A 24,349-nucleotide genomic window follows, 5' to 3' on the forward strand; every position below is an offset into this window, starting at 1 on the left:
CACGGCTCAGCGGGGCGGCAGCTCCGCACGGCCCCGCCTGGCAGCGTGTGCCCGGCAGCGCCGAGCCCCCGAACCCCGCTCGGCGGCTGGAGCCCACCCCGGGCAGCGGCTGCCGAAGTTCGCCCGGGCGGGCGCCAAGTCCCCCGCGGGCGCGGACTCCCCCGACCCGGGCAGGAGGAGGAGGAGGAGAACTGCGTCCCACGGGGTGCCGCCATCCTACCAGCGCCCACGTCGCGGCTGCCAGTGCCAAGCAGACCGGGTCCCGGGAAAAGTTAGAGCCGCTGTGCAGCGCCGAGCACCGCGCTCGCCCCGACCGGGACCACCTGTAGCAATCCCGGGACGCGGCTCCGCGCCCCCTCCGTCCCCTGCGGGCAGGCGGGCGGGAGAGCTCCCGACTGCTCCGGGGGAGATTCACAAACCGGGGAGGGGCGTTTTGGGGCGCGGGAGATTCACCCAAGTTCTGCCCGCGGCACTAGCGGTGCCCGCGGCCGCCGTGTGCAGCGCTGGGCGCCGCGGGGGCGGCCCGGCTCCGCGCACCCTCGGCTTCCGCACAGCCGCAGCCCGCTGGCACCCGCGGGGCGTGGATATTTTATCATATATATATTATATATATATAAAATATATATTATATACATATTAATTCTTAAGGGCGGCCAGCAGCCCGGGCGCGGAATGCACGGTCATTCCCCTTCGCTTCTGCCATGCATGAAATGGCAACTTGCTCCCAGGCTCGGCCGCGCAGGGCCCGGGGCAGGGCAGCGCTCCCGGCGAGGCCAGAGCGCGGGGATGCCCACGGAGCCCAGGTGGGCAGCCCCGCTCCCTCCCCGGTGCCCTCCGCCGCGGCTCGCCCCGATCCCCGGCTGCGGCGTGCCCCGGGGACCGGCAGCGCAGGAAGCCGTTCTCACCTACCTCGGAGAAGGTAAAGGACAGGTACCCAAAACCTATCAGCAAAACGCAAGCCCAGGTCCTCATCGCGGTCTAGTGCACTTTAGACACGGAGGGAAGGCAACGCTGATGGAGAGGGGCTGCAGGCCGGCTCCTGCCGCGCAGGAATTCAGTACCATCCCTCAGGGGAAAGGCAGCGGGGTGGCTCGGGGGTCCTCCGCATCCAGGGTGGGTCGGGGCTGCCCGGGGCGGCGGTGGCTTAATGACGGCGCGGCCGCTGTTTGTACGTTCCCCTCGCTACGGGAGCGTGGCTGCTCTCCCTTCTGCCGCTCTCGCTCGCTCCTCTTGGCTCTTAGGACTAGACCAGCCGGTACTTCTGCATATTTGCTTAGATCAGACCAAAGTGAAACCCAAGGAGTCGATCCGGAGCGCAGCCGAAACGCCCATCACCTGTCTGGGGCGGCTGCCCCCCTCGCGCGGGCGGCGCTGGGGCCGCCTCCCCCCGCCGTGGCCGCCGCTCCGCGCCGCGCCGGGACCGCGGGGCTGCGCTCTCCGCCGAGGGCCGGCCCCCCCCGCCGTGCCTGCCCTCCACCCGGCCCCTCCGCGGAGAGGGGAAAAATCAAAAATCTTTATTGATAAGGAGAGAAATATTTCTCTTGCCGAGAATGGTCCCGCTTCCCTCCCCGGCTGGGGCGAGGTCAAAAATAATAATTAATTAGGAATAATAGCAGGGACAAATCGGAGCAGTATTGCAGGATCTCGCGGGCTGCCTTGGTGCAGTTCCTGCTCCACTTTGCACGGGAGAAAAAGACAGGAGGAGGAGGAGGAAGGAGGGGAAAAATATATATATGCAAGAAGATTTAAATCCCAAGGGGATCGGAGACGAACTGCAACTCCAGGCAGAGAGAGGCTCGGGGCTCGCTCCGGAGCGGTGGCCGGTCTGGAGCGTGGCCCCAGCGAGGAGCAGCATATACCGCTCCCGCCCCGCCGTGCGCCGCCCCCGCCCCTCCTCCCGGGTACTCCCGGCACCAGACCCACCAACAACAAGTCGTGGGGGTGCCGGCAGCTGCGGCGCCTGCTCCAGGGCCAGGGGCTCTGCCCACTGAGAGAGGAAAACAAGGAGCCGGCGGCGGGCAGGGGTCGGGGGGAGCGGGGCAGCCCCCGCCGCCGGCCCTCTGCGGCACCGGGCGGAGGGGCGGGCGCTGCTGCGCAGCAGCCGCCGTGTAACCTGGCGGGCTCGGCCGTGTGCTCTGCCTTTACATAAGGCAGAGCGGATCGCCATGGCCACGGCGCGATCGTGTGTGCGCGTGTGTGTGCTTTCTTATCGTTGTTATTCTATTTTAGCGGGGGGGCCTTGCCTTTTGCAGAAGGGGAGGGGCAGAGCGGCGGAGGGTTGTGGTGTGCGGGTTTTAACGTTACTGTTGCAGCGCAGCCTTCATTGCGAAGGACAACACACACGCACAGCCTGAAGGAATACAAAAGCACCCCCAAAGTGCACGAGAGGCAGCGGGGGGCAGGGGGGGCGGTGCGGGCGAGGGGCAGCGGAGCCCTCCGCCCTGCGGCACCCGGCTGCGGCATGCGCGGGCGCGGGGCTCCCCGCCGCGGCCGCGGGGACGCCGCGCCCCGGGGCTCCGCCGCAGCCGGACCCAGCCTTCGCTACTGCCCCGGCCGCCCGCAACAGCTCCGGCACCCTGCAATTGCCCTGGACCCCCGCAACTGCCCCGGCCCCGCGCCCCGCACCGATCCCCCGCAACCGCACCCGGACACCGCAGCTGCCCGGGCCCCCCGCAGCCCGTCCCGAATCCCGCACCCGGCTCCGATCCGGCCCCGCCGCTCCGCGGGGGCAGCTCGCGTCCCCTTCGCATCCTCCCTCCTTGCCGCCCCGGCGAGAAATTGCCCCCGTTTCCCCGGCGCGGATTGGCATAAGGTGCCTGCTGCACCCTGACATCTCCCTGAACTCATTGTGATTTAAATAACAGCCCTTTCTCATCTAAACAAAGGTTCTTAATAGCAGATGCAAAGAATTCAGCTCATCTGAAAATCCAATAGCATTTAAGTGGATTAACTGCAATAACACAACTGAGGAGTGATACTATCCTTCATGGAAGACAATAGACTGTAAATGCACAGCCAGGGAGACTTATCCTTTCATCTCTGAATTTCCTTCAGCATTTCAAAAGCAAATGCTTTCTAGAAGCCCTGAAGGGCTTTGCACGCTACTGGCTTGGACATGCTTCTAGGAAACAACCTGTGCTTTAATGGGCACTTTGCAATTGCATAGAAGTTCCCACCAAAACAGAAGTGGCCTTTCAAGTACGTTTAATTCTCTCTCATGATGTCATGTAGGCTTACAGGGTGGTCTCCAGGACCTCAAGGAGGGGAAAAAAGGTGGGGGTTGGAAAGAGAGAGAAAAGGAAAAGAGATGTAAAAGATTTGGAAGCACTTTAAAAAGGAGAATGCTGGTGCTTTTTTTTTTTTTTTTTTTAAAGACAGAAAATGCTGAGCCAGTGTGGGGCCATTCTCAAATGCCTCCTGATATAAAAATAATGACCCGAGTGCCACACTGCAGCAGAGCTATCCATGCAGGGCAGGAGGAGGCAGAGCAGGGCAGGACACTCTGGTAGTGCCATCATTTTCTTACATGGCAGAAGTAAAAAGCAATTACTTCAGTTAAAAAAAAAAAAGTCTCATCTGCACAGTCTCATTTGCTGGGGTTAAAGAAGCAATTCTTATGGTCCGTGTTGTCATAGTAATAAAAAAAAAATAATTACTAAACAGTGAAATAGATTCTGACAGTACCGGCTGGCTGAGCAATTTCTCCTCTCCTTCCTTCCTTGGTTGGCTAGTGCATTTGGGATCAGAAGTGCTGTATATTTGTAGCTCTTCCTAGTGGTATTTCAATGCAAAAGCCAACAGAGATAACTCCTGCTTTATCTTATGGTAAAAAAAAAATCTATGCAGTTTTGATTTTTCTTATATTTCCCTCATTTTACAAGAGACATACTGCATCAGCATCTTTTTTTAATCTGTCATTGTGGAGCTCAGATAAGCATCTTTCCTCTGGGTCAAGTTACACTTGAAGTAGCTTTTGACATTAGACTGTTTATAGGGATCATTACAAATATTTGATAATAATGCAAAATATGTAAGATCCCACAGGAGAGCAAAGGCCAAGAAACATAAATAAAATTCACACAGATTCTGCAAAGAACTTTATATTTAGGTTGTCTGTCTGCTTACAAAACACATTTTGTCCTTGTCTATTATTTGATCTAAAATTGCAGTTGTTGCCTCTAAGTCCCTACATACAGCTGTGTGAAAAACAGAACACCAGAGCATGTTTGCTTCAGCATGGCACCTTCCTGTGGTCTGCACATCTATTGCACATGTGTGCACCTGACATGAAATATCACCTTTTACGTGATACCCACAAGCCAGACATGAGGAAGGAGTGACAGCATGGTAGTTGCAGGTTTGAAAGGAAATCAGTACCAAGAACAGAGTGTCAGAAAATTGGAGTTTACACTTTTTTATTTATCTGAGAGCGGCGAGCAAGATATTGCTTGTCTAATTTAAAGCACGCACTGTTAGAAGTCTCTCAAATGTCAGGAATTATAATAGAATTACACCATGACAGAGTGTTGAGAGGGAGGATTCCCAGGGTTTGCACAGCACTTGGCATGGGGGAAGGGATGCAGAAGTTCTTTGACACAAGATGAGACCACTTCAGTGTCACCAGTGCTGCTTTGTGCAGGTAGAGTCACCTGAAGCCAGGGTGCCCCAAATCAGGCTTCCAGCACCCACTACAGAGCTCGTTTAAATCTCTGCTGACTCAGCTCTTAGGAACACAGGCCAGGCAATGTAACAGGACCAACTGATGTTTCACAGATGCGTGCAGGGGGAAGGTCACTGGGAGAGGTGTGGTCAGGGATGGCCAGCAAGGTGGGCGCTGTGGTGCTTGGAGGGAGCTGAAGCCACGGGGGCACTGGGCTGGCTCCAAAATGGTACCTGAAGCCCAGGGCATCTATTTCAGAGTTCAGACTGGAGCAATGCTTGTTTGACCCTCCTGACAAGTCTTGAGTTTGCAAGAGGAATCATTTCATTGCAATGACATTGCTGCTGAGGGAGTCTTGGGAAACCTGAGTTTTTTCAGATTTGATTTTAGTGGTGTTTTTTTGCCTCAAGGATAATCCAGTTAAAATTAACAAAACAATGGGTTTGGGTAAGGGTTTTTGTTGGAAGAGTGGCCTGCTTTTATTGCAGTGTGTGTTTGGGGCTGGCCAAAACTGCTCAGTGAGTTCTGCAGGATACATCCTGCCACCACATCTGTCCTGGCTCTGGAAAGGAACCATAGGAAATACTCTCAGTAATTTGGCCCTGCACCATTCTGTCAGTGCCCCACAGTGTATAACAAAGGATAAAAGTGCAGAACATAAAATCCAGAAAGCTGGACAGGAAGATCACCAACTTTGGGTAATTCCTCTCTGGTTTTGAACATTTTTTTGGCCTGTAGCTTCAGAGGGGCATGTGGCCGTGGTGGGGGGAGGTCATTTTTCTGCTCTGCAGCTCAGCTGCTGCCTGCCTGTGGAAAGGCATGAGGCTGGCACAGGTGCAGGTGCAGTGCAGGCAAGGATTACAAATGCAGAAGGCACTGATAGCAGACACACCGTTCTCTTTCCTGAATCTCAGCCCATAAAGAGCAGCAAGGAAAGCCGCAAGCAGAACAAGCAAGGCTGTTACTATTCAAGCTAGTGCACCTACAAACATGATTTCCTTCTTTTCCAGCTCTTCCTTTTGGATCCTTGCACTGGCTCAGTCCTTCTGGCTGAGCTTTGTTATCTTTGTAACTTTTGTTGGTGCAGCTTTCCAGATGCTGTCACAGTTTATAATTTTCTTTAATAGTCATGAGATGCAAATCTGTTACAAGGTTTCAGCTAAGAGGAGTGATCAGAAGTGGCGTGGAAAGGTTTTATGACGTTTCTGCCCCAAACACAGAGGGTGGCCGTGGCTAGCATGCACTTGTATAGGTTGACACTTAAAGCTACAATATTTCTGGAGATGTTTTGCTCTCCAATGAATGGGGCAGGGTCCCTGTAGAGCTGGTCCTCCACCCAAAATTGCCCTTTGCCTTCAGTGGGAGCTAGACCCAAACGTCTCTGGGGACATTACTGGATTTAATAGCCATGAGGCACAGTTAGTAAAGCACTTGTTAATGTGCTCCTCTCTCCCCCAGTGCCCAGCTGCTCCTTACCCAAGAGCTTCAGCAGCATGGCTGAAAGTGAGGGACTGTTTGACCTTCCCTGCTGCTGCAGCCACTGCTGAGTGACACACAGTTCACCTTCAGGGCTGGAGCACGAACTGGCAGCCCTGCCAGCCTGGGTAGCAAGATACCATGTTTAGGCATTGAACTAGGGCACTTGCATACCAGCACTGGCCGCTATTTTAGTGGGTATATGAAGCTGATCCCTGCTCCCCACCCCTGTGGGACAAGGGAGCTGCTGTGAGTGCGGGATATCCTCTGCCTGGTGGATAAAGCTAATAAAAATGGGCTGCGTTTTGTCAGGATTATGTAGTTCATCCAGCTGAATGACTGTAAAAGTACCAGCCCAGCTTAAGGTATGCTGATACATGCTGTAAATGAGAGCACTGCACACAGGGCTCAGCCCCTGGGGTCCTGTGCGTGGTGTGCTCATGTCTCCTCAGCAATGGGGGTGTAAAGCTCTTCTCCTCTGACTCAAATCAACACCAGTTGCAGTGATTCTGTGGAGACCATCCAGGATGTAACTCAGCCATGCTAAGTACCATAAAATTGTGATATTATTCTCCATTGTTTGTAGCTTGGAGGCCTGTAGAGGCCTAGCTTGGAGCAGTCAGTTTTATTAAGCTCCATCCAAACACAGTGAGATAGTTGTTCTTCCCAAAGAATTTGTATTCTCAAAGTGTGAGCCGCCCCGTTTGTGTTCTTGTATCCATGCAACCTTGTTGCTCTTACATTACACATTTGTCCTGTGAGATTCCCTCCCTTACAATAAAAACTCATGAGAATGATACACACATTTTCAACTCCGAGCACACCAGAGACTGCAGGATCCAGCAGTACCTAAAGCACATGGGAGATACGGAGGCTGCTGTAGTGGAATTGCTAACTTTGAACTGCAAATGTTCGTAATGGCTGTGAAGCTTCCTAATTGAATTTCTGACCCTTTTTGTCACAGAAACCTAGTTAATATAAGGGAAGGAGAAGAGCAAGTAAAGGGTTGGTGATTGGTTTGCTTTTTTTTTTGGTGTTTTTTTTTTTTTTTTTTTTTTTTAACAGAAACTCCAGTGTAGAGTTTTTTGCATTTTTCTTTTAATTTTCTTACACCTACAGCAGCCTGGTCCTCACATGGTCTCAGTGGCTGCACATTGTTCAAGGATCATGCCTGAAGTCCCCAGCTCAGAGCAGTATCTCTACAGAAAAGCTTCATGGAGCCCACGCTGAGTCTCCAAACTCACCCTCCCTGAGCACTTATCCTTTCGAGACACATTGGTATCCACAGACCCACTGATAGTGGTGGTCAGACCAGAGCAGGAAACCCATGTGGAGGCATCTGCTCCTCAGCAGAAATTCCCAGGGAATTCAGTGCTTTCCAGCTGTTTATTCTCAACACTTAGGTGATTCCTTCCTGAGAGCTGATAAAGATCTTCCATAGCCATGAGGCACATCAGTAATCAGAAATGCAGGAAGGATCTAGAGAACCTGCCATGGAGCCATGGCCAAACTTCAGGTGAGAAGCTGGTAGCAACCATTTCTGAAGTCCTTTTCTCACCACCTCGAGACAAGTTTCATCATTGCCCTGCTAATTCCAGGTCCAGCAGACCTCTGAGAAGCGCCTTTGGTCACATCATTTGGCTGTGTCACATGGAGATGTCTTAAGGTGGTCTGTCACCTGCTAGCCACTATCATATGGTTCCTGGGAGCATGTTCCTAATACACTGCTGAGCTAGAAAGGAACCATACACCCACATTTACACCAGAACTGAATTTCCCGGCTCTTGCAAGCAGTGAAGTGCAGAACCATAGATTTCTAGAATCATTTCGCTTGGAAAAAGATCACCAAGTCCAACCATCTTCTCCATCCTATTGAACATAGCATTTGTTTACCTTTCAGCAGTGGTTTGTGATGCCATTCCCACCAACTGGGATACAGAACTCCCTCTTTCTTGGAAGTCAGTGAGGAGAACAGCGTTAAAGCAGAGAACAGGCAATGGCCCTTTAAGCATTGTCTGTTTAACTGTAGCACGATCTCTCCTGCACTCCAGTGCTTTCCATAAACAGCAAGCCATCCTGGAAGGGGAGGGAGAGGATGATAAATAATCCTGTTATTCATGCGACTGCGTTCTTTCATGAAACTGGGAAAAGGCAAAATAAAGTGGCGACTGCAAGACTGAGAATGAAACGCGAGGCAGTGTTGCTTCAGTTATTTGGGGCTGGAAGAAAATCTGGGTAGAGAAAAGTGAGCAGAAAAGGTTTAAAATGCCAAGAAGAAAGGCAAGAGACAGGACATAAAAGAGCAGTTTTCCCTGCATCCTTCCTTTGTGTCTGGGCTCACTGCTGGGGCTGGCTGTGGTTCTGGCTGTCCAGCACCAGCTCCCATGGCGTGGCTACCTGTGCCAGAGGCTTCCCTGTGTGAGCACCTTGTGGAAAAATGGGAAGTGGGAGATGACAGAGCTCCATTAAGGACAGCTGGCAAGGAGAGAGGCAAAAGTAAGCAAACCCTGGGAAAGAAATCTCATGGAACAATGAGGAAGCAGAGAATAAACCTGTTTGCTGAGGGTCCTAGCAAATGAGCTATAATTAGTTTTCATGAGACAATTATGCTATTGCCTTCATCACACTTTGCATGTGTGCCAGAGGTGTCTCCCCGGTTTGTGTTGGAGGTGCCCACGCTGCAGCCACTCCAGTTCTCCATCTGTGTTCTCCGTGCATCCCCTGGGCCCTGAGCTGGGACAGCTGAGGCACAGGCATCCCTCCCATTCCATCAGCCCTGCTCACAGGCAGCCTCCCACCGAGAACTGGGACAGACAGCTGTGGGGGAACATCTTAAACCACTGCAGCTGTCTGCTCTCTGCATGTGAGCCAGAGCCCTCCATCGCTGGGATGCTCCTGGAAGCAGCCAGGCCCTGTACTGCTGCCTAATTGCCTGGTACCGGCCCCATCTTTGGTTTGTGAGAGAATCTCATCCTGGGACAGTGTGCCAGCCCTTCTAACACTTCAGTAATGGCACACTTCAGCAGCATCAGGGCTTGGGATAACACAGCCACGTCGTAATAATCTTCCAAAAGTGCCTCGTCCCCTTGCATGGCATCAGTGCAATTCCTTCAGGGTTATAAAAGCTTAAGCCTTTGTAAACAAGGCAGCCCTAGAGCCTAGGTATTGTAGAGAGAGAATTCCTCTCCATGTCCTAAATATTGTAGATGAAAAAAAAAAAAATTAAGACATCAGCTTCCCTTCTAGTGTAAATGGGACCATCTCCATCCAGCTTCAGCCTGGAGTCTCTTACACCGTCACTGTGCAAAGCTCCCACTAAGGCAAATGGGAACTGCACATGATGTGATGGGAAAGCAGCAGATACTTCTGTAAATACTGCACCCTCACACGAGCCACAAGTATCTTTCCTGAGACACCCTGCCAAACTAGCAGGTGTTTTTTACATCAGGCCTTATATTAACACACTCCTACGTATGTCTGGCTGCATCTGCTGCATTAACGATCCCTCGGTGCATAATGGCTGGGTTAGTTTGTGAAGTTAAATACCACGGGCAAGAGCCCAGCCACAATGCACACAAACCTCAAACTGCTTCTGTTTCTATCACAGGGGTTACTGCTGTGCTTCTTTTGCTGTGACTTTTTCTTTCTTTCCTCCTCTCACGGCATTTTCCCCTTCTTCCTGCCCATCCTTTCCCCAGTTTGTGGTTTCCTGATTCCCTCCATGTCTTTATTTTCTCCTTCTTTTGCTGTGTCTTTCCTGTCTCATTTCAGTTTCTGCAGATGCCAGAGAGAATGAAAGCTGCAGCGAGCCAGCCCCAACTACTCCAACACACTCCAACAGCCCCAGAGTGGTCGGATACTCCTCCAGCCAGTGCATGCCTGCAGTCTGGGGGCAGTGCCATGGGGGCTGCTGGATGGGGATGCCACCATTTCAACACTGGAGGAGCTGCTTGTAGTGGCTGCTGTGGAAGTAAAAATGACCAGCTCAGGCCTGCTCAACTTCTACTCTCAGTGCAGACAGCAAGTCCAAGTCCAAATTCACTGGGGAAAATACATGCCCATAGTGTAAAAGGCTGTTTTTACAGAAGCCAGTGGTAGGAGTCTTTGGGGATTAGTCTTCTGTTGTAATTATCAATGATTTTAAAATGCATTGTGGCCAGGCATAAAAGCTGCTCAGAAACATGGCAGGGCTCAATCTGAAGCCAGCTATCATAGACTTCTACAAGAACCCCCACCTCTCTTTGTAGAGCTGACACTAAAGTTAGGTTGAAATTTTCAAGGGCACCAAAGATGTGTGTGTATGTTTAACTTCCACTAAAATGGGAGTTTAGGGCATTACTTAATGAGAAGGATTTGAAAAATACTCTTCTATCCTCCTTTGTTTAAAATTAAGATGCCAAATTCAAACATCCATGCCAGCATGGTGTCTGTTTCCATTGCTCATGCTTTTAGTCGTGCAGTTGTTGTCATGGTCCTTCATGGAGGTCTCACCTTTGGTCCCAGGCTCTCTTGGCCCTAGGTTTAGCTTTTTGCAGTAGTTCCATGGTTCATGCACACACACAAAGCACAACAGCTGGTGGATCTCTTATTCATGGCTTAATCACTTCCCTCCGGAGGTGTGCAGTGTGATGTGTGGTCTTGCTCAATCCTGGCTTCCTGAGGGATGGAGCAGGAGGGTCAAACACAGCCCAGATTCAACCCAGCACTTAGGAACATGACTAACCCAGGGCATGGAGTAGTCCCTTGACATCATTAGGCTGGACCTGCTTCTTTTCCTTGCATTAAGCAAGCATTTAGTCCTTTGGAGTTTGTCTTACCACACCCTTCACATCTCATGCTTATCTCTCTATCACACTTTGAGCTGCCCACTGGTTTTCCACGCATCTCCTCTGACTTTCCCCAGGCCATCCATCTGATCTCATAACCACAGCTCCTCTGGTGGTTCACCACATGCCCCCATCCCACCCTTTGTAAAGGTTGGCTGTATCACTGCTACTTTCCTATCCATCTGGAATTTCCCCTGAAGGCTCTGAGCCACCTACTCCATAAGTGTCATCAGACACCTTTTGCTGGGAGGGACTTTTGTTTCTTTGTTTCATGGTTTCGTAATCCAAATTGGCTGTCGATTTAATTCAAAATGCCATCACACCAGAGCAGGGCCTCTGCATTTGAATCAGTTGAGAAAAATAAAATACTGATAAGGAGCCAGATGGCTCAAGAGATTGGGAACCAGCAATGGAGTCAGTAACCTCGACATCACTGCTCCAAAATGCAGCTTTGATCCACAGTGAACTTTGTGGGCTCAGTCCAATTTCTAGTGTATGTATGGTCCTGCCAGAAAAACTTCCCTTATAAACACCCCCTGCTTTAGCTAGGAGGCCTGAAGAGGTGTGTGAGGTTCCCTCAAAACAGAGGAAATGTCACCTGCTGCACATGGATGATGCAGTCCCTAGCAGTGCTTTTGCACCTTCTGCAGCAATGGAAATTCATATTGCAGCATTGTCCACCTGGCCAGCTTCCACAGGGAAGATATTTCCTTCTCTTCCAAATTACCTTTCAAGCCAGTTTTTAAATTGCCTTGTGCCTAAATGTCATGAAAACTGCAACTCTGCAGTCCCAGTGGTCTGACTGATCCCATGTGTACCTGGTGAGAGGCTCCTCAGAGGTGAAAGAACATTGCCAAAGGGTCAATAAAAGAATGAGAAGCAAGTAAGAATTTGTGTCTGGAGCATCCCTAAGATTAAAACAGTGTGAGAACAAAATCTGGCCATGCACACAGGAGCCAAAAGCCTTACTAAACTAAGCTACAGTCTCTTGCAGCACAGCCTTTCTTCCTGCTGATGGTTATTTTCTAACCTTGCTGTGCAGGAATTGGAAAGAAGCAGGTGCCAGAGAAGAGGTGACTCTGAAGTGGCACAAAGGTCATTACAGACAGAGCAGAAGAGCAATCCAGCCTCCCAGGTTTCCTTTACTAAAGCCATAATAGTCTGATAGAGCAACAGACCCCTTAGCGGTAGTCTTCAAGTGTATGCGATGGCAACAGAGCAAACAACTGCTTTTCCTTGCAAGGCTTCTTGGTGTGGATTTTGTCTGTCCTCAGCCCATGTTCACTCAGCTGCTCTCTCCCAGATTCCCCTTGTACCCGCTGGAAAGCTGCCCAGGAACTCCCTCCACAGCTTAAGGGCCAAGACCAAATCAGCTCAATCAGGCTTCTTAGAATCATAGAGTCATTAAGGTTGGAAAATACCTCTAAGATCATCAAGTCTAACTACTAACCCAGCACTGCAGAGGTCTCAGCTGAATTGTGTCCCCAGGGGCCACACCTATGTCTTTTAAATTCCTCCAGGGACAGTGACTCCACTGCTGCCCTGGGTAGCCTGTTCTAATGCTTAACAACCCTTTTGGTGAAGAAATATCCAATCTAAACCTCCCCTGGCAGAGCTTGAGGCCATTTCCTCTTGTCCTATTGCTTGCTGGAGAAAAGACTGACCCTCCTGGCTACAACCTCCTTTCAAGAAGTTGTATAGAGTGAGAAGGTGTCCACTGAGCCTTCTTTTCTCCAGCTCCCTCAGATGCTTCTCCTCAGACCTGTGCTCCAAAGGGACTCCTTGTTATGTGGGCTCCTGCCCTGCCTTGACACCCTGTGCAGGTCGTTCTCATTTTGTGGCCCTTGTTTTGGCTACCCAGGCATCCCCCACTGCTCCTGGCTGTGGAATGCCCACAGTCTGCCAGTGCTGCTCTCTGCACCCCTGAGAGCTGGTCCCATCCCACACGTCCACAGCCCTGTGTCAGCCCTGGGGAGCTGCTTCATACCATCCACAACTGTTTGGTTTATATTCACATATCAGGCCATGACCCTGAACTGGCTTCTCCCTTTAAATTCCTTCCACATGGCTCTGCCCACACTGTCCACAAAGCCTCTCAAAGAAATGCAGCTTGGAAAAAAAATCTGAGAAGAAGAAAAACCCCTTCACAACAAAATGTCCTTCTCTCCCCAGCAGCTCCGCTTGGGTGCGGTTTTCCCAACACTCCCCCGCAACTGAGGCGCGGAGTCTGTTCAGCTCTGCTCCTGCTGGCACTGCAAGGACAGGGACAGGGACAGCCCAGGCTGGGCAAAAACCCCACACTGCAGGGACAGGGACACCCCAGGCTGGGCACAAACACCCGCACTGCGGGGACGAGAACAGCCCAGGCTGGGCAAAAACACCACACTGCAGGGACAGGGACACCCCAGGCTGGGCACAAACCCCACACTGCAGGGACAGGAACAGCCCAGAATGGGCACAAACACCACACTGCAGGGACAGGAACAGCCCAGAATGGGTAAAAACCCCACACTGCAGGGACAGGGACACCCCAGGCTGGGCAAAAACCCCACACTGCAGGGACAGGGACAGCCCAGGCTGGGTAAAAACCCCACACTGCAGGGACAGGAACAGCCCAGAATGGGCAAAAACCCCACACTGCAGGGACAGGGACACCCCAGAATGGGCAAAAACCCCACACTGCAGGGACAGGGACACCCCAGGCTGGGCACAAACACCACACTGCAGGGACAGGAACAGCCCAGGCTGGGCAAAAACCCCACACTGCAGGGACAGGGACACCCCAGGCTGGGCACAAACCCCACACTGCAGGGACAGGGACACCCCAGGCTGGGCACAAACACCACACTGCAGGGACAGGGACACCCCAGGCTGGGCACAAAGCAGCCACACACAGTCCCCATCCACAGGGCTGGGCACCTTCCCCGGGTCACTGCATTGCTGTAGAACAGTGCTTTTACCCAGCTTTCATCCCAAGAGCCTTGATGCCCTTTAGCCTCTGCCATTGTCCAGCCCTGGGATTGTGCAGCGGGGCCAGGAGCCTTCTCCCCTGGGTGTGGAGCCCATGACAGCCCCTCTCCCTTCTCTCCCTTCCATATAAACATATATAGGACTGTCCCCATATAGTGGCAGCTCCACACATGTGCTGGTGGGCGGGTAGCTCTGCTTTGCCCTCATGATTTCATGCCAGAAACATTTGCAAGTTCAGCTGGCCGCTCGGTTTCCCCTCTCTCTCCTTCTCTCTTTCAGGGTTACTCCCCAAGTCTGCGAAGGCATCCCACATTCCCCCCACCAGGCCCTGGGCTCCTGCCTGACAGCATCCCTCCAGCTTCATCCTGCCCCAGCCTCCTAAAGATTTTCTTAAAGACTTTCAGTAAGATCAAAATAAATATTGCCACATGCAGTGCTGTTATTAAGCCTTCCCTTTTTGCCTCTTTTCTCAGCAGCTATTTTGGGATGATTAATAATTCACAGTGAGGCTTGGCACAGCAATGGTTAAAGGGACAAAGCTGAGCTGACGCAGGAGCCTTCTGGACAGAAGCAGTTTTATAAAATATTATAAGTGCTATTTTTTTCTTTAGGAAAGGAGTGGATTTTTTTTTAAGTTTTGTGAGAACAGGAATGTTTCTCTTTTAGCCAATTCCACATACTTTTTGTTATAGGAGAAGATGTGGTCTGAGGGTTTTAGCAGAGGCTAAAACAGGGGAGAACTGGATCTATTTTGGTGGTGTATCAAGTGGATAGGAAATAATCGAAAATGCCGTGTTAAAAAATGAGTTTAGCAGCAGCTCCAGGCGAACCCTGTTCTGCAGAGAGCCCTCCCTCCCCTCACCTGCCGAGCACCCAGCAGACCTGGCAAATGTGCAGATTCGATCCATTTCCACCCTTTGGCCAAAAGACATTCCTTTAATCATGCCCTCCTGGGAACTGAGGCTGTGAGTGTTTTTCTGTTGGTAAAACGAAGCACACTGGCTGCCCGAGCCTGTTTCAAGGCTGTGTTCAGGGGGTGTGGTGCACGGTGCACAGACAGGTCTCTCCTGGGCTCCACTGGGATGCTCCCACACATCCTGGCTGATGGGCAGCCTGTGGCTTTGCTTAGGCTGAAGCACATCAAACATTCCTTTCTGGGCACGGTGGTGTAGCAGCCTCCTGACTTGTACCAACTATTTTTCCTTCCCCACCTGCTGCCTAGGCTGAAATCAGAGCTCAGATCCATCCACTCTCATCCCAGCACCCTGTCTCCATCACACTCTGCTCAGTGGAAAGGTGATGGAGTTTTTCCAGGACCCCACATGACACACATCCCCTTCTGAGGACATTCATGGTCCCATCACTTCAGACACACCTCCAGGTCTGCCAACAGCCTCGCCTGTAATGATGAGTGGGATGTAAAACGGATTAAAAAGCAGAGGCCAGAACTTTTTAAAGTTAATCTCCTAATGCAAAAGGATCATCTTTGGCAGCAACATAAGGCAAGCTCTCATCAGTTTATATTTCTGTTTTTCTTCCCTTTAACAATCTAATTTTGTACATTGCTGTGTGGAATCCAGATACAGATAATCCTCCCCCAGTTAGCACCACTCTGGCTGTGCTCTATGGAAATCTGTGTGCTGCCTGTGGGAGCTGGAGACATAGGGGTGCTGTGCTGGTCTAGAGACTGTCTGAAGGGGTTTCAGCAGGTAATAGATAGCTCAGGGTCACAAGAAGAGCTGCTGGAAACACTTTTCATGAGCACTTTTGGAGAAAGTGATCTTTTGTGTGTTGTGTTTGCATCTCACCTTACATTTTGGTGCAGAGGACAGTTAGTAGCTATTGAAAACTAAAATATTCTGATTGTCACAGAGGAGAAACTCATAATTTTCCCTGAAAAACGTTCACACCAAATGGAAATTTTCTGACAAACTATTCAGCCAGAATGACCTTTTGTGCTGCAGAACAAACTGTGATGAAAATTTTTTCTACCAGGTTTTTCTCCTGACATTATGAATCCTGATGGGCGATTAGCTAACACAGCTCATTATCAGCACATGCAGCATCAGAGAGGAGGACTTGGAGCTGTGTGAGGTCTCAAAAACAACCAATCTGATGCCAATATGCAATTTGAGATGCTGCCTCAACTGAAAAGGAGGAACCATGGGCTAAAGTTGGTGCTGATGTTAATCCCAGCTATGGGTGAAGTTGCCCCAAGGCTGAATTTGCCTCAGGAGATTCAAGCTGGGGAGTGGATTAACTTCTAAGAACTCTGAGTGAATGAATTAGCAGAATTACTGGGTAGGGTCAGCAATGAAATTATGAGTCTACTGCAGAGGAAACAGGATGCATTTCTAAAGGGCTAAGAATGGCCCCTTTGCTAGATTTATGGGGCTGAGGTGATGAGCGCGGGGTCAGATAATAACCTTTCAAACCACCAAGGCAGACCAAATATGCTTTGCCACGGCCCGCTTGCTTTTCAATGCATGTGTGTCATGTTTGGAAAACAAGGCCCCATCTGTCCCGGCCGAAACAGCAGCAACAAAATAACGCTGCTTGTTAGGGAAATGCCACCGCAGAAGAAGATAATTGAAACATTCAGGCTGGCAGTACATGAGGATAAAGGCAATAAATCCTGAAAGCACACTGCCTTATCTCGGGCAGGAGCTGCCGGCGCTGCTCCTTGGCCAGCGTTCCGCCAGGCCGGGGAGGCCTCGTCCGGGCCCGGTTATCCCGAGGGCCGGCCTTCAGCCAAGGCCACCAGCCTGCCATGGAACAGGGATGCTGGATCGGGACACGTACCTGTGCCTCCTCGTGCTGCAGCTGCTCTCCCTCCCAGGCACAGTGGGTTGGGGTGTGCCAAGTAAGCCCGACTGCAGAGCGGCACAAAAGCCGTGCCAAGGAGGTTTAGGGGGGATGTGAGGAAAAGGTTCTTCACCCAGAGGGTGGGTGAGCACTGGGACAGAAATCACCCCCCTCCTCCAAGCAGGGAGAAGTGGTCACAGCACCAAGCCTGACACAGTTCAAGTGTTTGGAGAACGCTGCTGGGCACAGGGTGGAATTTTTGGGTTGTTTTGTGCAGGGTCAGGAGCTGGACTCGGTGATCCTTGTGTGCCCACAAGGGCACAGAGGTGGGGCTGGGAGGGACACACAGCCCCTTTTGGAGCCACTCCAGGCTGTCCAGCACAGCCCTGGTGGGTGTCCAGCATCCCCCAAAGGGCTCAGGGGGCTGGAGCTGCTGCTCCTGTGCTCACAGCCTCCTAGGGCTTTCCTGATACCTCCACAAGTCACTGCTCCAGGGACTCTGAATTTATCTTCACATTACAGACAGTAAGTGGGCAAGGAACTCCCATAATTCACCTACAAATCTGATATAACAATGATGCAAACTTTTCTTCTGGATTTATGTACAGCTGAAACATGAGCAATAGAGAGGGAAAGCCTGCAAACAAAACTAGTATCCTCGAGTCTTCTGCTTATTACGTGGCAACAAAGGTATGTGATGCTGCAAAGCTCTTGGCTTGTGGCCTCGCCCTTCTCTCACACAAGTCCTGGAGAAGTTATGCAAGTGCAATGGGAATCCATGAATTTTGATGAGGAGTACCTCTGCTTCTCTCCTTTGTGCCAGGAGGCAGCACAGAGATGTGCTGCAAGGCAGCTGCATGGCAGTGACCACTTCATTACTGCCCAACAGGGCACCCCTGACATTGTCCATCCAACTATCCACGCTCAGTGCCTGGTCTCCTGTTGTGGCACTGAGATTTTTCTGGGAGTGGTTTTTCAGCTGGCAGCCAAGGCAGAAGCAAGGTCCAGCCCCAGTCAGGCAAAGAGGGTCCATGATGGGACATGGGCTCCAGGGAGCACATTTGGGCTGCAGGGCAGCTCCCCTGTGAGGTTTATGAGAATCCACTCTCTGCCCCTTTACTCGCTTTGATGTTCTTCAGATGGAGACTGGATTTACAAATGCTTGACTGTAGGAAATAAACGTAAAGGAGAATGCTATTTCTCTCCTTGCTTCTTTCCCCCATGTGCTCAAGGGTTTGATCCTGCAAGTACTGCTGAGACAAACCTACAGCCAGGGGGGGAAATGATGTTTTCCAAGACCACTCCAAGGTGGGCAGTAGCACAGAGCAATCAGCTTCGGTCTGTGTTGCTTTGTGCTTGACAAGCAGCATCCAGAGAGTCTCCAGGGAGACCTGCTTTTCCTAAGGTGCCAGTACTCCTTACACGGAGCACAGCAGTTTGAGGTCCTGAGGCATCGCTGTCAGACCCCAACTCGCTATGGAAATGTTGCTCTGGGAAGGATTACCTCTCTCTGCAAAACACAAACCCTTCTTCTCTGCTGCCGTGATTTTTCTGCAATTATAACTTACACTGAGCAGCTCAAACTGCAGGCATTAACACAGCACAGGCTGCAGCCTCCCTTTACCTTCGGGTGGACAGCATGGATCAGACGGCATACGGATGGTTTCAGCATGAATCACTCACTGCCTCTGCAACCAACATTCCCATAACCTAAATCTATCAAAAAGAACATAAACCACATCAGAAGCCAGTTCTGAGATACTCATTTGCTAAGACTTTGGAAACCTCTTATATTAAACAGATCATCTCTTTACAGGAGCATGAAGCTGCCCTAATTATACAAAGGGTGGAAAGGGACAATCTTCCTTCTGGGAAGGCTGTTTAACTTCTTCTGACTTCTTAAAAAGCTATTGTCTTGTAAACTTAGCATTCCTTCACTGTCCTGGTAGACACAACATTCTCCATGTCCCAACCAAGTGCTGTGCAAGGAGGAGCAGGACCTGAGCCAGTCAGCCTGAACAGCCCCGGGCACAGCCCCACAGGGGCTGTTGCTGACTGCCCTTGGAACACCCCATTCAGAGCATGATGTGCTGCCAAGCACGGTTCTGCCTTGGCTTTTGCCTGTGGCTCTTCAGCAGTGGCCTCTGGCCTGGATTTTTTTGGAAGGAAAGGGTGCTCTGGGCAGCCCCTTCCTTCACACCAGGAATCACTGTGATTGTAGGAACCTCACTGGGTGAGCAGCAGCTCTGCAGCATTGGTCTGGTGGTTCTCAGGTTTCTCCACATGGCTGGAGATACAACGAGAACCCCAGATCTTTAGGAAGAGGAACAGCTTCATCACAAAGACTGCCTAATTTCTCACCAGCCACCAGGGCCAGGTCCACCCACACCCGCCACCCAAGGAGGGTGATGTCTCAGGATGCCAAACAACACCCTTCAAACCCCCTTTGCTTGCAAACCTTGCTCATCTCTTTTCTGCAGCTGAAAAAACAGCTGTGAGTAGCAGCGAGGTGTCAGCTACTAACACCAAGTCACATCTTCTAGGGAGGACATTACTTCCATGTTATGATAAATTGAGGTGGTTTTATTTGGCACCAGTAGCTTTTATTATTCTCTTCCTTAATCTGTCATCAATACTGTGTTCAGTTTCTGCATGTGTACATGCTCTGGTAGATGTCATTGTACAGCTGACAGGCCTTAAATTCACACTTTATGGGAGGCATATTACTTTCCGAAGGTTTTACATCACTAAAGGTACCAAGTCACAAAATAAAACCATTGTTGCAAATATAATTTGAAGTTAATCTTCATATAATCCACAGTAAATATTTATGTGCAATGCAATAGTGGCTAGATTCGTTTACAGTTTGAAATTGTTAGAGAGGATTCCATATAGATTAGTCAGCTAATCTGCTGTAATCTGCTTAAAAAGCAACTGAAATGGGTTTTCTTTCACTGAACCATGTTAGCCCTGTCTATGCAGTGACTTCAGATAGGGAAGGGATTCAGGCACAAAAGGGCATTTACCTTGTGGGTGCTCACAGCATTGCTCGCATTGCAGGAGAGCCATAAATTTCCCCTTCTGCCTTAGAGAACAGGACAGCTGCCATGACTGAATTTAAACTGAGATGAGTGTCAGGCTCTTCTATCCCATTTCCTTGCTGCAGCTTTTGAACTGTATCGCCTGGGGATAAACTGATCTTTGATGAGGCACCTGCACGGTGTCTGCACAGAAGTCATCCTTTCTGAATTTATTCTGTTTTATTTTACTCTCTCCTAAGGAGATCTACAAGAGGTGCCTTTATCTAGCATGGTCCTGGATTAATAAGGAAAGCATCCCATATTCTTTACTCCCAACTCACCTTTGTTCACAGAGGAGTTGCAGCTCAAGGTGGAAAAAGATTTTAGAAACTCACTGTACTTCACAGAAGGTCTCTGGATGATGTGGGCATCCATGGGACAGGTGTGTCTCCTCTGGGCTGTAAGGTCCAGGCTTGGACCTCTAATAGCCTAGTGAGTGAAGGGCAAAGCCTGGGCAGCAGAGATCTTCCTCCAACCAACCGAGCAACAACCTTGTCTGGGATGCTCAGCTAACACATGGCAGAGATGATGGGAGTAGTGGTGGAATCCCATTCTGTGGCTTTCACCAGTATTCAGAGGTTGGAGGATCTCTCCAAGCCCTTGTCCCTGGTGTGGGGATGCTCACACAGAGGTGGCCTCACGGATACCAGGTGATGGCTGCAGCATGGGTGAGTCCTGAGCTCTCTGCATCCTGTCTCTCCAGGAGATAGGCAGGAGCCAGGCAGGGAACAGCACTGCTGGGAGAAAATGGGGCTGAAACAAGCCACTGTGTGGGTATGAGGCCAATTTATTTCCCATTTACCCACCACACCTGGGACCAGCTAGGTGGAGGATAGGGTTGCCTGTGGCTCCCTGCCCACCACTGGTTTTAAATCCCAACCCCTGCCCCCTTGCACTGGGAAGGTTGGGCACCTCCTGCCTTCAACCTGCTCCTCCATCCAGGTTTGAGCAGTGGCTGCAGCCCAGCTCTGCTTCTGGAAGTTGAGACTTGGAACCTCGCCAGGGAAACCTGGGGAAGGCAAAACACACCTTGTTGTCCCACCATAAACAGCAACACCGGCAGGACTGTGGCTCCCGGTCTGGGAGGGGACCTGGCCCATCCCCTGAGTGACCCTCTGGTAAATACATCAGCCTTTGGTGTCGGGGCAGTCACTTTTCTCCCCTTTCACACATCCCCAGTGCCGGTGGATCATTTCAGTGCGGGTCCCTCTGAATAATACATTCATCCACAGTCCTTCCCCCACCCCGTTCTCAGCAAGGCCTTCACCAGTTGAATACAGTGGCTCGGCTCCAGCACACACAGCTGCCATCACTGCTGCAATTCTTTTGCCTTGAGAAAAAGCATATACAATTTAATATGCTCCTGGCACAACAGCTTTTCTGTAGCTGAGGAGGCGGGTTTGTTTATGGCTATTTTGATAGGGCAGCTTTCATCCAGACACAGGTTCTGCTGCATCTCCCCGCCTGCACAAGGGCGCCTTTGTTGGGCTGGTTCTCGTGTTCTTCTGCCCATTTTGGTACCTTCTCCTGCTCCCTGCAAACCCAAGGTTTAAAAAGCCCTCCTTGCTGGTCATGTTATTCTTTAAAAGCTAGATCCTGGGCTAAGAGCCAGACATGCAAGGCAAAGGGAGAGGGTGTGATGCTTTATTGGATATGTGTCAAGGATATGAACCATTGTGCCATCTCATGGGAATTTGGCCCGTGGAGCAGAGATCATGGTGCTTGTGGTGGCTGTTAGCAGTGACTTACAGGCTTTCCAGGCTGGGGAGCAGCTCTGTTGCTTTTTCAGACATCTTCTGTCTCACCAAGAGCCATATGAACCATGCACAGGGGCACAACTCCTTCCTCCAGGCAGAGCCAAGGGCTTTTCCATCTCTGCAGCAGCTGGTGCTGCGAGATGCAGATTCCCCTCCAGCAGCAATTTCCAGTCACCCTTACGCAAGTCAAACTGTGAATAGTGACACATCTCCCTGCTTCACTCTCCCATGTCATCTCAGCTCCCCAGGCAGGGTGGGGTGTGCAGGAGATTCACCTGGGGCTGGGAAGTCTCAATCAAACAACCCTGAGTCTGCAAGTCCAGCCAACTCCTTCTATTTGGCAAGCGGCTTGAGCTGCCCCTGGTTGATGAGGAGAAACAATCTCTTGTGTTTTTCAGCTGCTGAATCTGTTCCCTCTCACTACCACAGTGGAAATAAATGGTGGGAGGGTTTAGCCAGCACTAATTCATTGCCACGTTCAATCTGAAGCCGCTGTGACTTTGTGCTTGGCCCATAAACACAACGGAGAAAATGAAACCGGATAGAAAACACAACGGATCATCCGATCATCGTAAGCACATGGGAACGAAACAGAGTCACTCTGTAGTGCACATGAATTCCACACATGTGGAGGAATGCAAAGCAGCTATTGTACCCCCACTTTGCAGATCCATTTCACTGTTTTCCCAGTTTATCTGGAATATACATACTGCATGGTACTGTACGTCGTATTTCACTGCTATGCACCATGATGTCTTCTAATGGAACAATCGCCATGCTTGTAGTCTAAGGGCAATACAAAAGTGCTTTCAAATAATAACAATACATTTTCTGTATAAAGAGGATAGGGAGTAGGCATTTCCCAGAAAGGCTTGATTTCCCTGGAGCCAGCAGTATGAACATCCAGAGCGCCAGTAACAGCAGGCAGTGGTGAGAAATTCCCTACCTCATCATCAGTCTATACATCCTGTTTCCAACTGCCTGCTCTGGGAAGAGTGGAGGCTGTCAGCACCCACCGAGGGTAAGGTGAATGCACCCAGTGAGTCTTGGCAGCACGAGGCTCCATTTATCCCTTGGGTGGGGGGCACTTTGTTGGCAAAACAACTCTCTCGGCTTTGAACCGAAGCTGTGAGCAGAGGAGCAGCATTCTCACAGCCCAGATCCCAGAGATCACACAGCAGCACAGCATCTGCCAATTCATTCAGCACTGCTGGCCCATGCAGAAACATGGCACGCCACTGTTCCACGTTTGGAGGCAGTTTATACTGGAATAGGAGCAGTCTTCTTGGGTAAAATGATTATTTTTTTCCTCCATGGGATCTCACAACTTTTTAAAGGGAACACTGCACACTTCAAGTTGCTGAGGCACGGGAACATGGGAAGTATGCTGCAACTGGTCTGGGCTGTGGAGTCTATCTGTGATACTTGTGCAGAGAATGACTTGAAAACAAGAATTAAAGCACAGCTAGGGAGGAGCTGACACATTCAGAAGGGAAAAGTTTCCCTTGTACATCTGAGATAGAAGTCAAAGCAGCCCAAGGAGACGCTCATGCTTTGCTTTCCTTGCCCAGGCAAAGTGCAGCCTCTTTTCTACAAACTCAATCCAGATTTTTAGACATCAGAAGAATCACTCTGGTATTGGAGCCTGATCAAGCACAAAAAACATCCTCAGCCTTCAGAAAAATACCAGATGGCTGCAGATGCCAGCTCCTTTGGCCAGGCAGTGTTTTGAGAGAAAAGGCCAGCTTGTTGTGGAGTGCTGCATCCCAGATACAATTATGCAGAGCAGCAAAGAGCCACAGAGAAATCCCTGGAGAAGGAGGAGCATCCAAGCCAACGTATTCCCGTAACATCAGATTTTCAAGGCTACACATATGCTCGTATCCAAATATGCTCTCTTTCTCCAGAGGGAAGAGGGACCTACAGAAGTGACTCTGGCTGGAAATGCTCTTATGAGTTTCTGAGCAGTCGTGTGTACTTGAAGCTCCAGTCAGAGTTGCCAAATCATTGGAAACAAGTTACAAAAACATGCCTGGCAATGCAAGAGGGGATAATTTGGTCTCTACATAGTGAACTGGTCTTTGGAATATCAACTGTGAGACTTCAAGCAGTCACCTACTCTTTGTAGGTTCTCAGTCACCTACTCTTTGAGGAGGTCATCATGGTGTTGCTGCTGCACAGGATAATACCTTCTTTGCCCTACAGAAATGGGTAAAAAGAACAAACACTTTTCCCATAAATAGGGCAGTGAAAGGATTTATGCACCATTTAAGACTTAAAACTGAATGGGATGCACACAACTTGTGCAACTTTCACAATAGGAGAAATGTCACCCTTTGTGTGGTGACTTCACTTCCAAAGACCACTGACTGCAAGAAAAGCAGCCCAGCAGCCAATAACCAGCTGGGGTTGCTTGGTTCTCCAACAGCTCTTGTTTCCCACCAACACCTGAATAGGTAACATGGTGTCAGGCCGTGTTTGCTTGATCATCAAGAAAGGATTCACAAGATTCATGTGACTCAACAACTTTAGCACCACTTTAGTACCACTTTAGTGCCACGAGGCAGTGGGAGTGCCTGAGCCAGCCAGAGTAATGTGATACACACACCAAAGCCTGGTCAGCCACGTGGCCTTGTAAAAACCTGAGGTGCAATTATTTTCTATTAAAAAGAAAAGTATTTTCTTTCATCTCAGGAGTCCTGAAATGTCTGTGATACAATTAAAACCAACCAAAAAAGGAATGACAATGAGGAGTGGTGAGATGCTCATTTCTGG

At 50.4% G+C, this 24,349-nt stretch overlaps 1 protein-coding gene and 1 long non-coding RNA gene across 9 annotated transcripts in view; both read right to left on the reverse strand.

Annotated features, from left to right (window-relative positions):
• Positions 1 to 1,881, reverse strand: part of PDGFA (platelet derived growth factor subunit A) — a 36,798-nt gene extending 34,917 nt beyond the window's left edge. For 3 of the 8 annotated variants that reach the window (XM_068207025.1, XM_068207024.1, XM_068207026.1), the window contains exon 1: positions 910 to 1,878. In XM_068207025.1, coding sequence (XP_068063126.1) covers positions 910 to 972 — 63 coding nt within the window. In that variant the 5' untranslated portion in view covers positions 973 to 1,878. Of the gene's footprint in view, positions 1 to 909 lie in introns of all 8 variants that reach the window. The other 5 variants (XR_011004618.1, XM_068207027.1, XR_011004619.1 and 2 more) reach the window with 4 other exon arrangements.
• Positions 1,882 to 4,869: 2,988 nt separating this feature from the next.
• On the reverse strand, positions 4,870 to 13,380 carry LOC137483712 (uncharacterized). The gene is made up of 3 exons (XR_011004616.1): positions 13,257 to 13,380; positions 9,717 to 13,208; positions 4,870 to 8,212 (listed from the first exon to the last, which is right to left on the reverse strand). It is a non-coding gene; the product is annotated as an uncharacterized lncRNA (long non-coding RNA).
• Positions 13,381 to 24,349: the final 10,969 nt, after the last annotated feature.

Source organism: Anomalospiza imberbis, chromosome 16, assembly GCF_031753505.1.
Source record: "Anomalospiza imberbis isolate Cuckoo-Finch-1a 21T00152 chromosome 16, ASM3175350v1, whole genome shotgun sequence".
NCBI lineage: Eukaryota > Metazoa > Chordata > Aves > Passeriformes > Viduidae > Anomalospiza > Anomalospiza imberbis.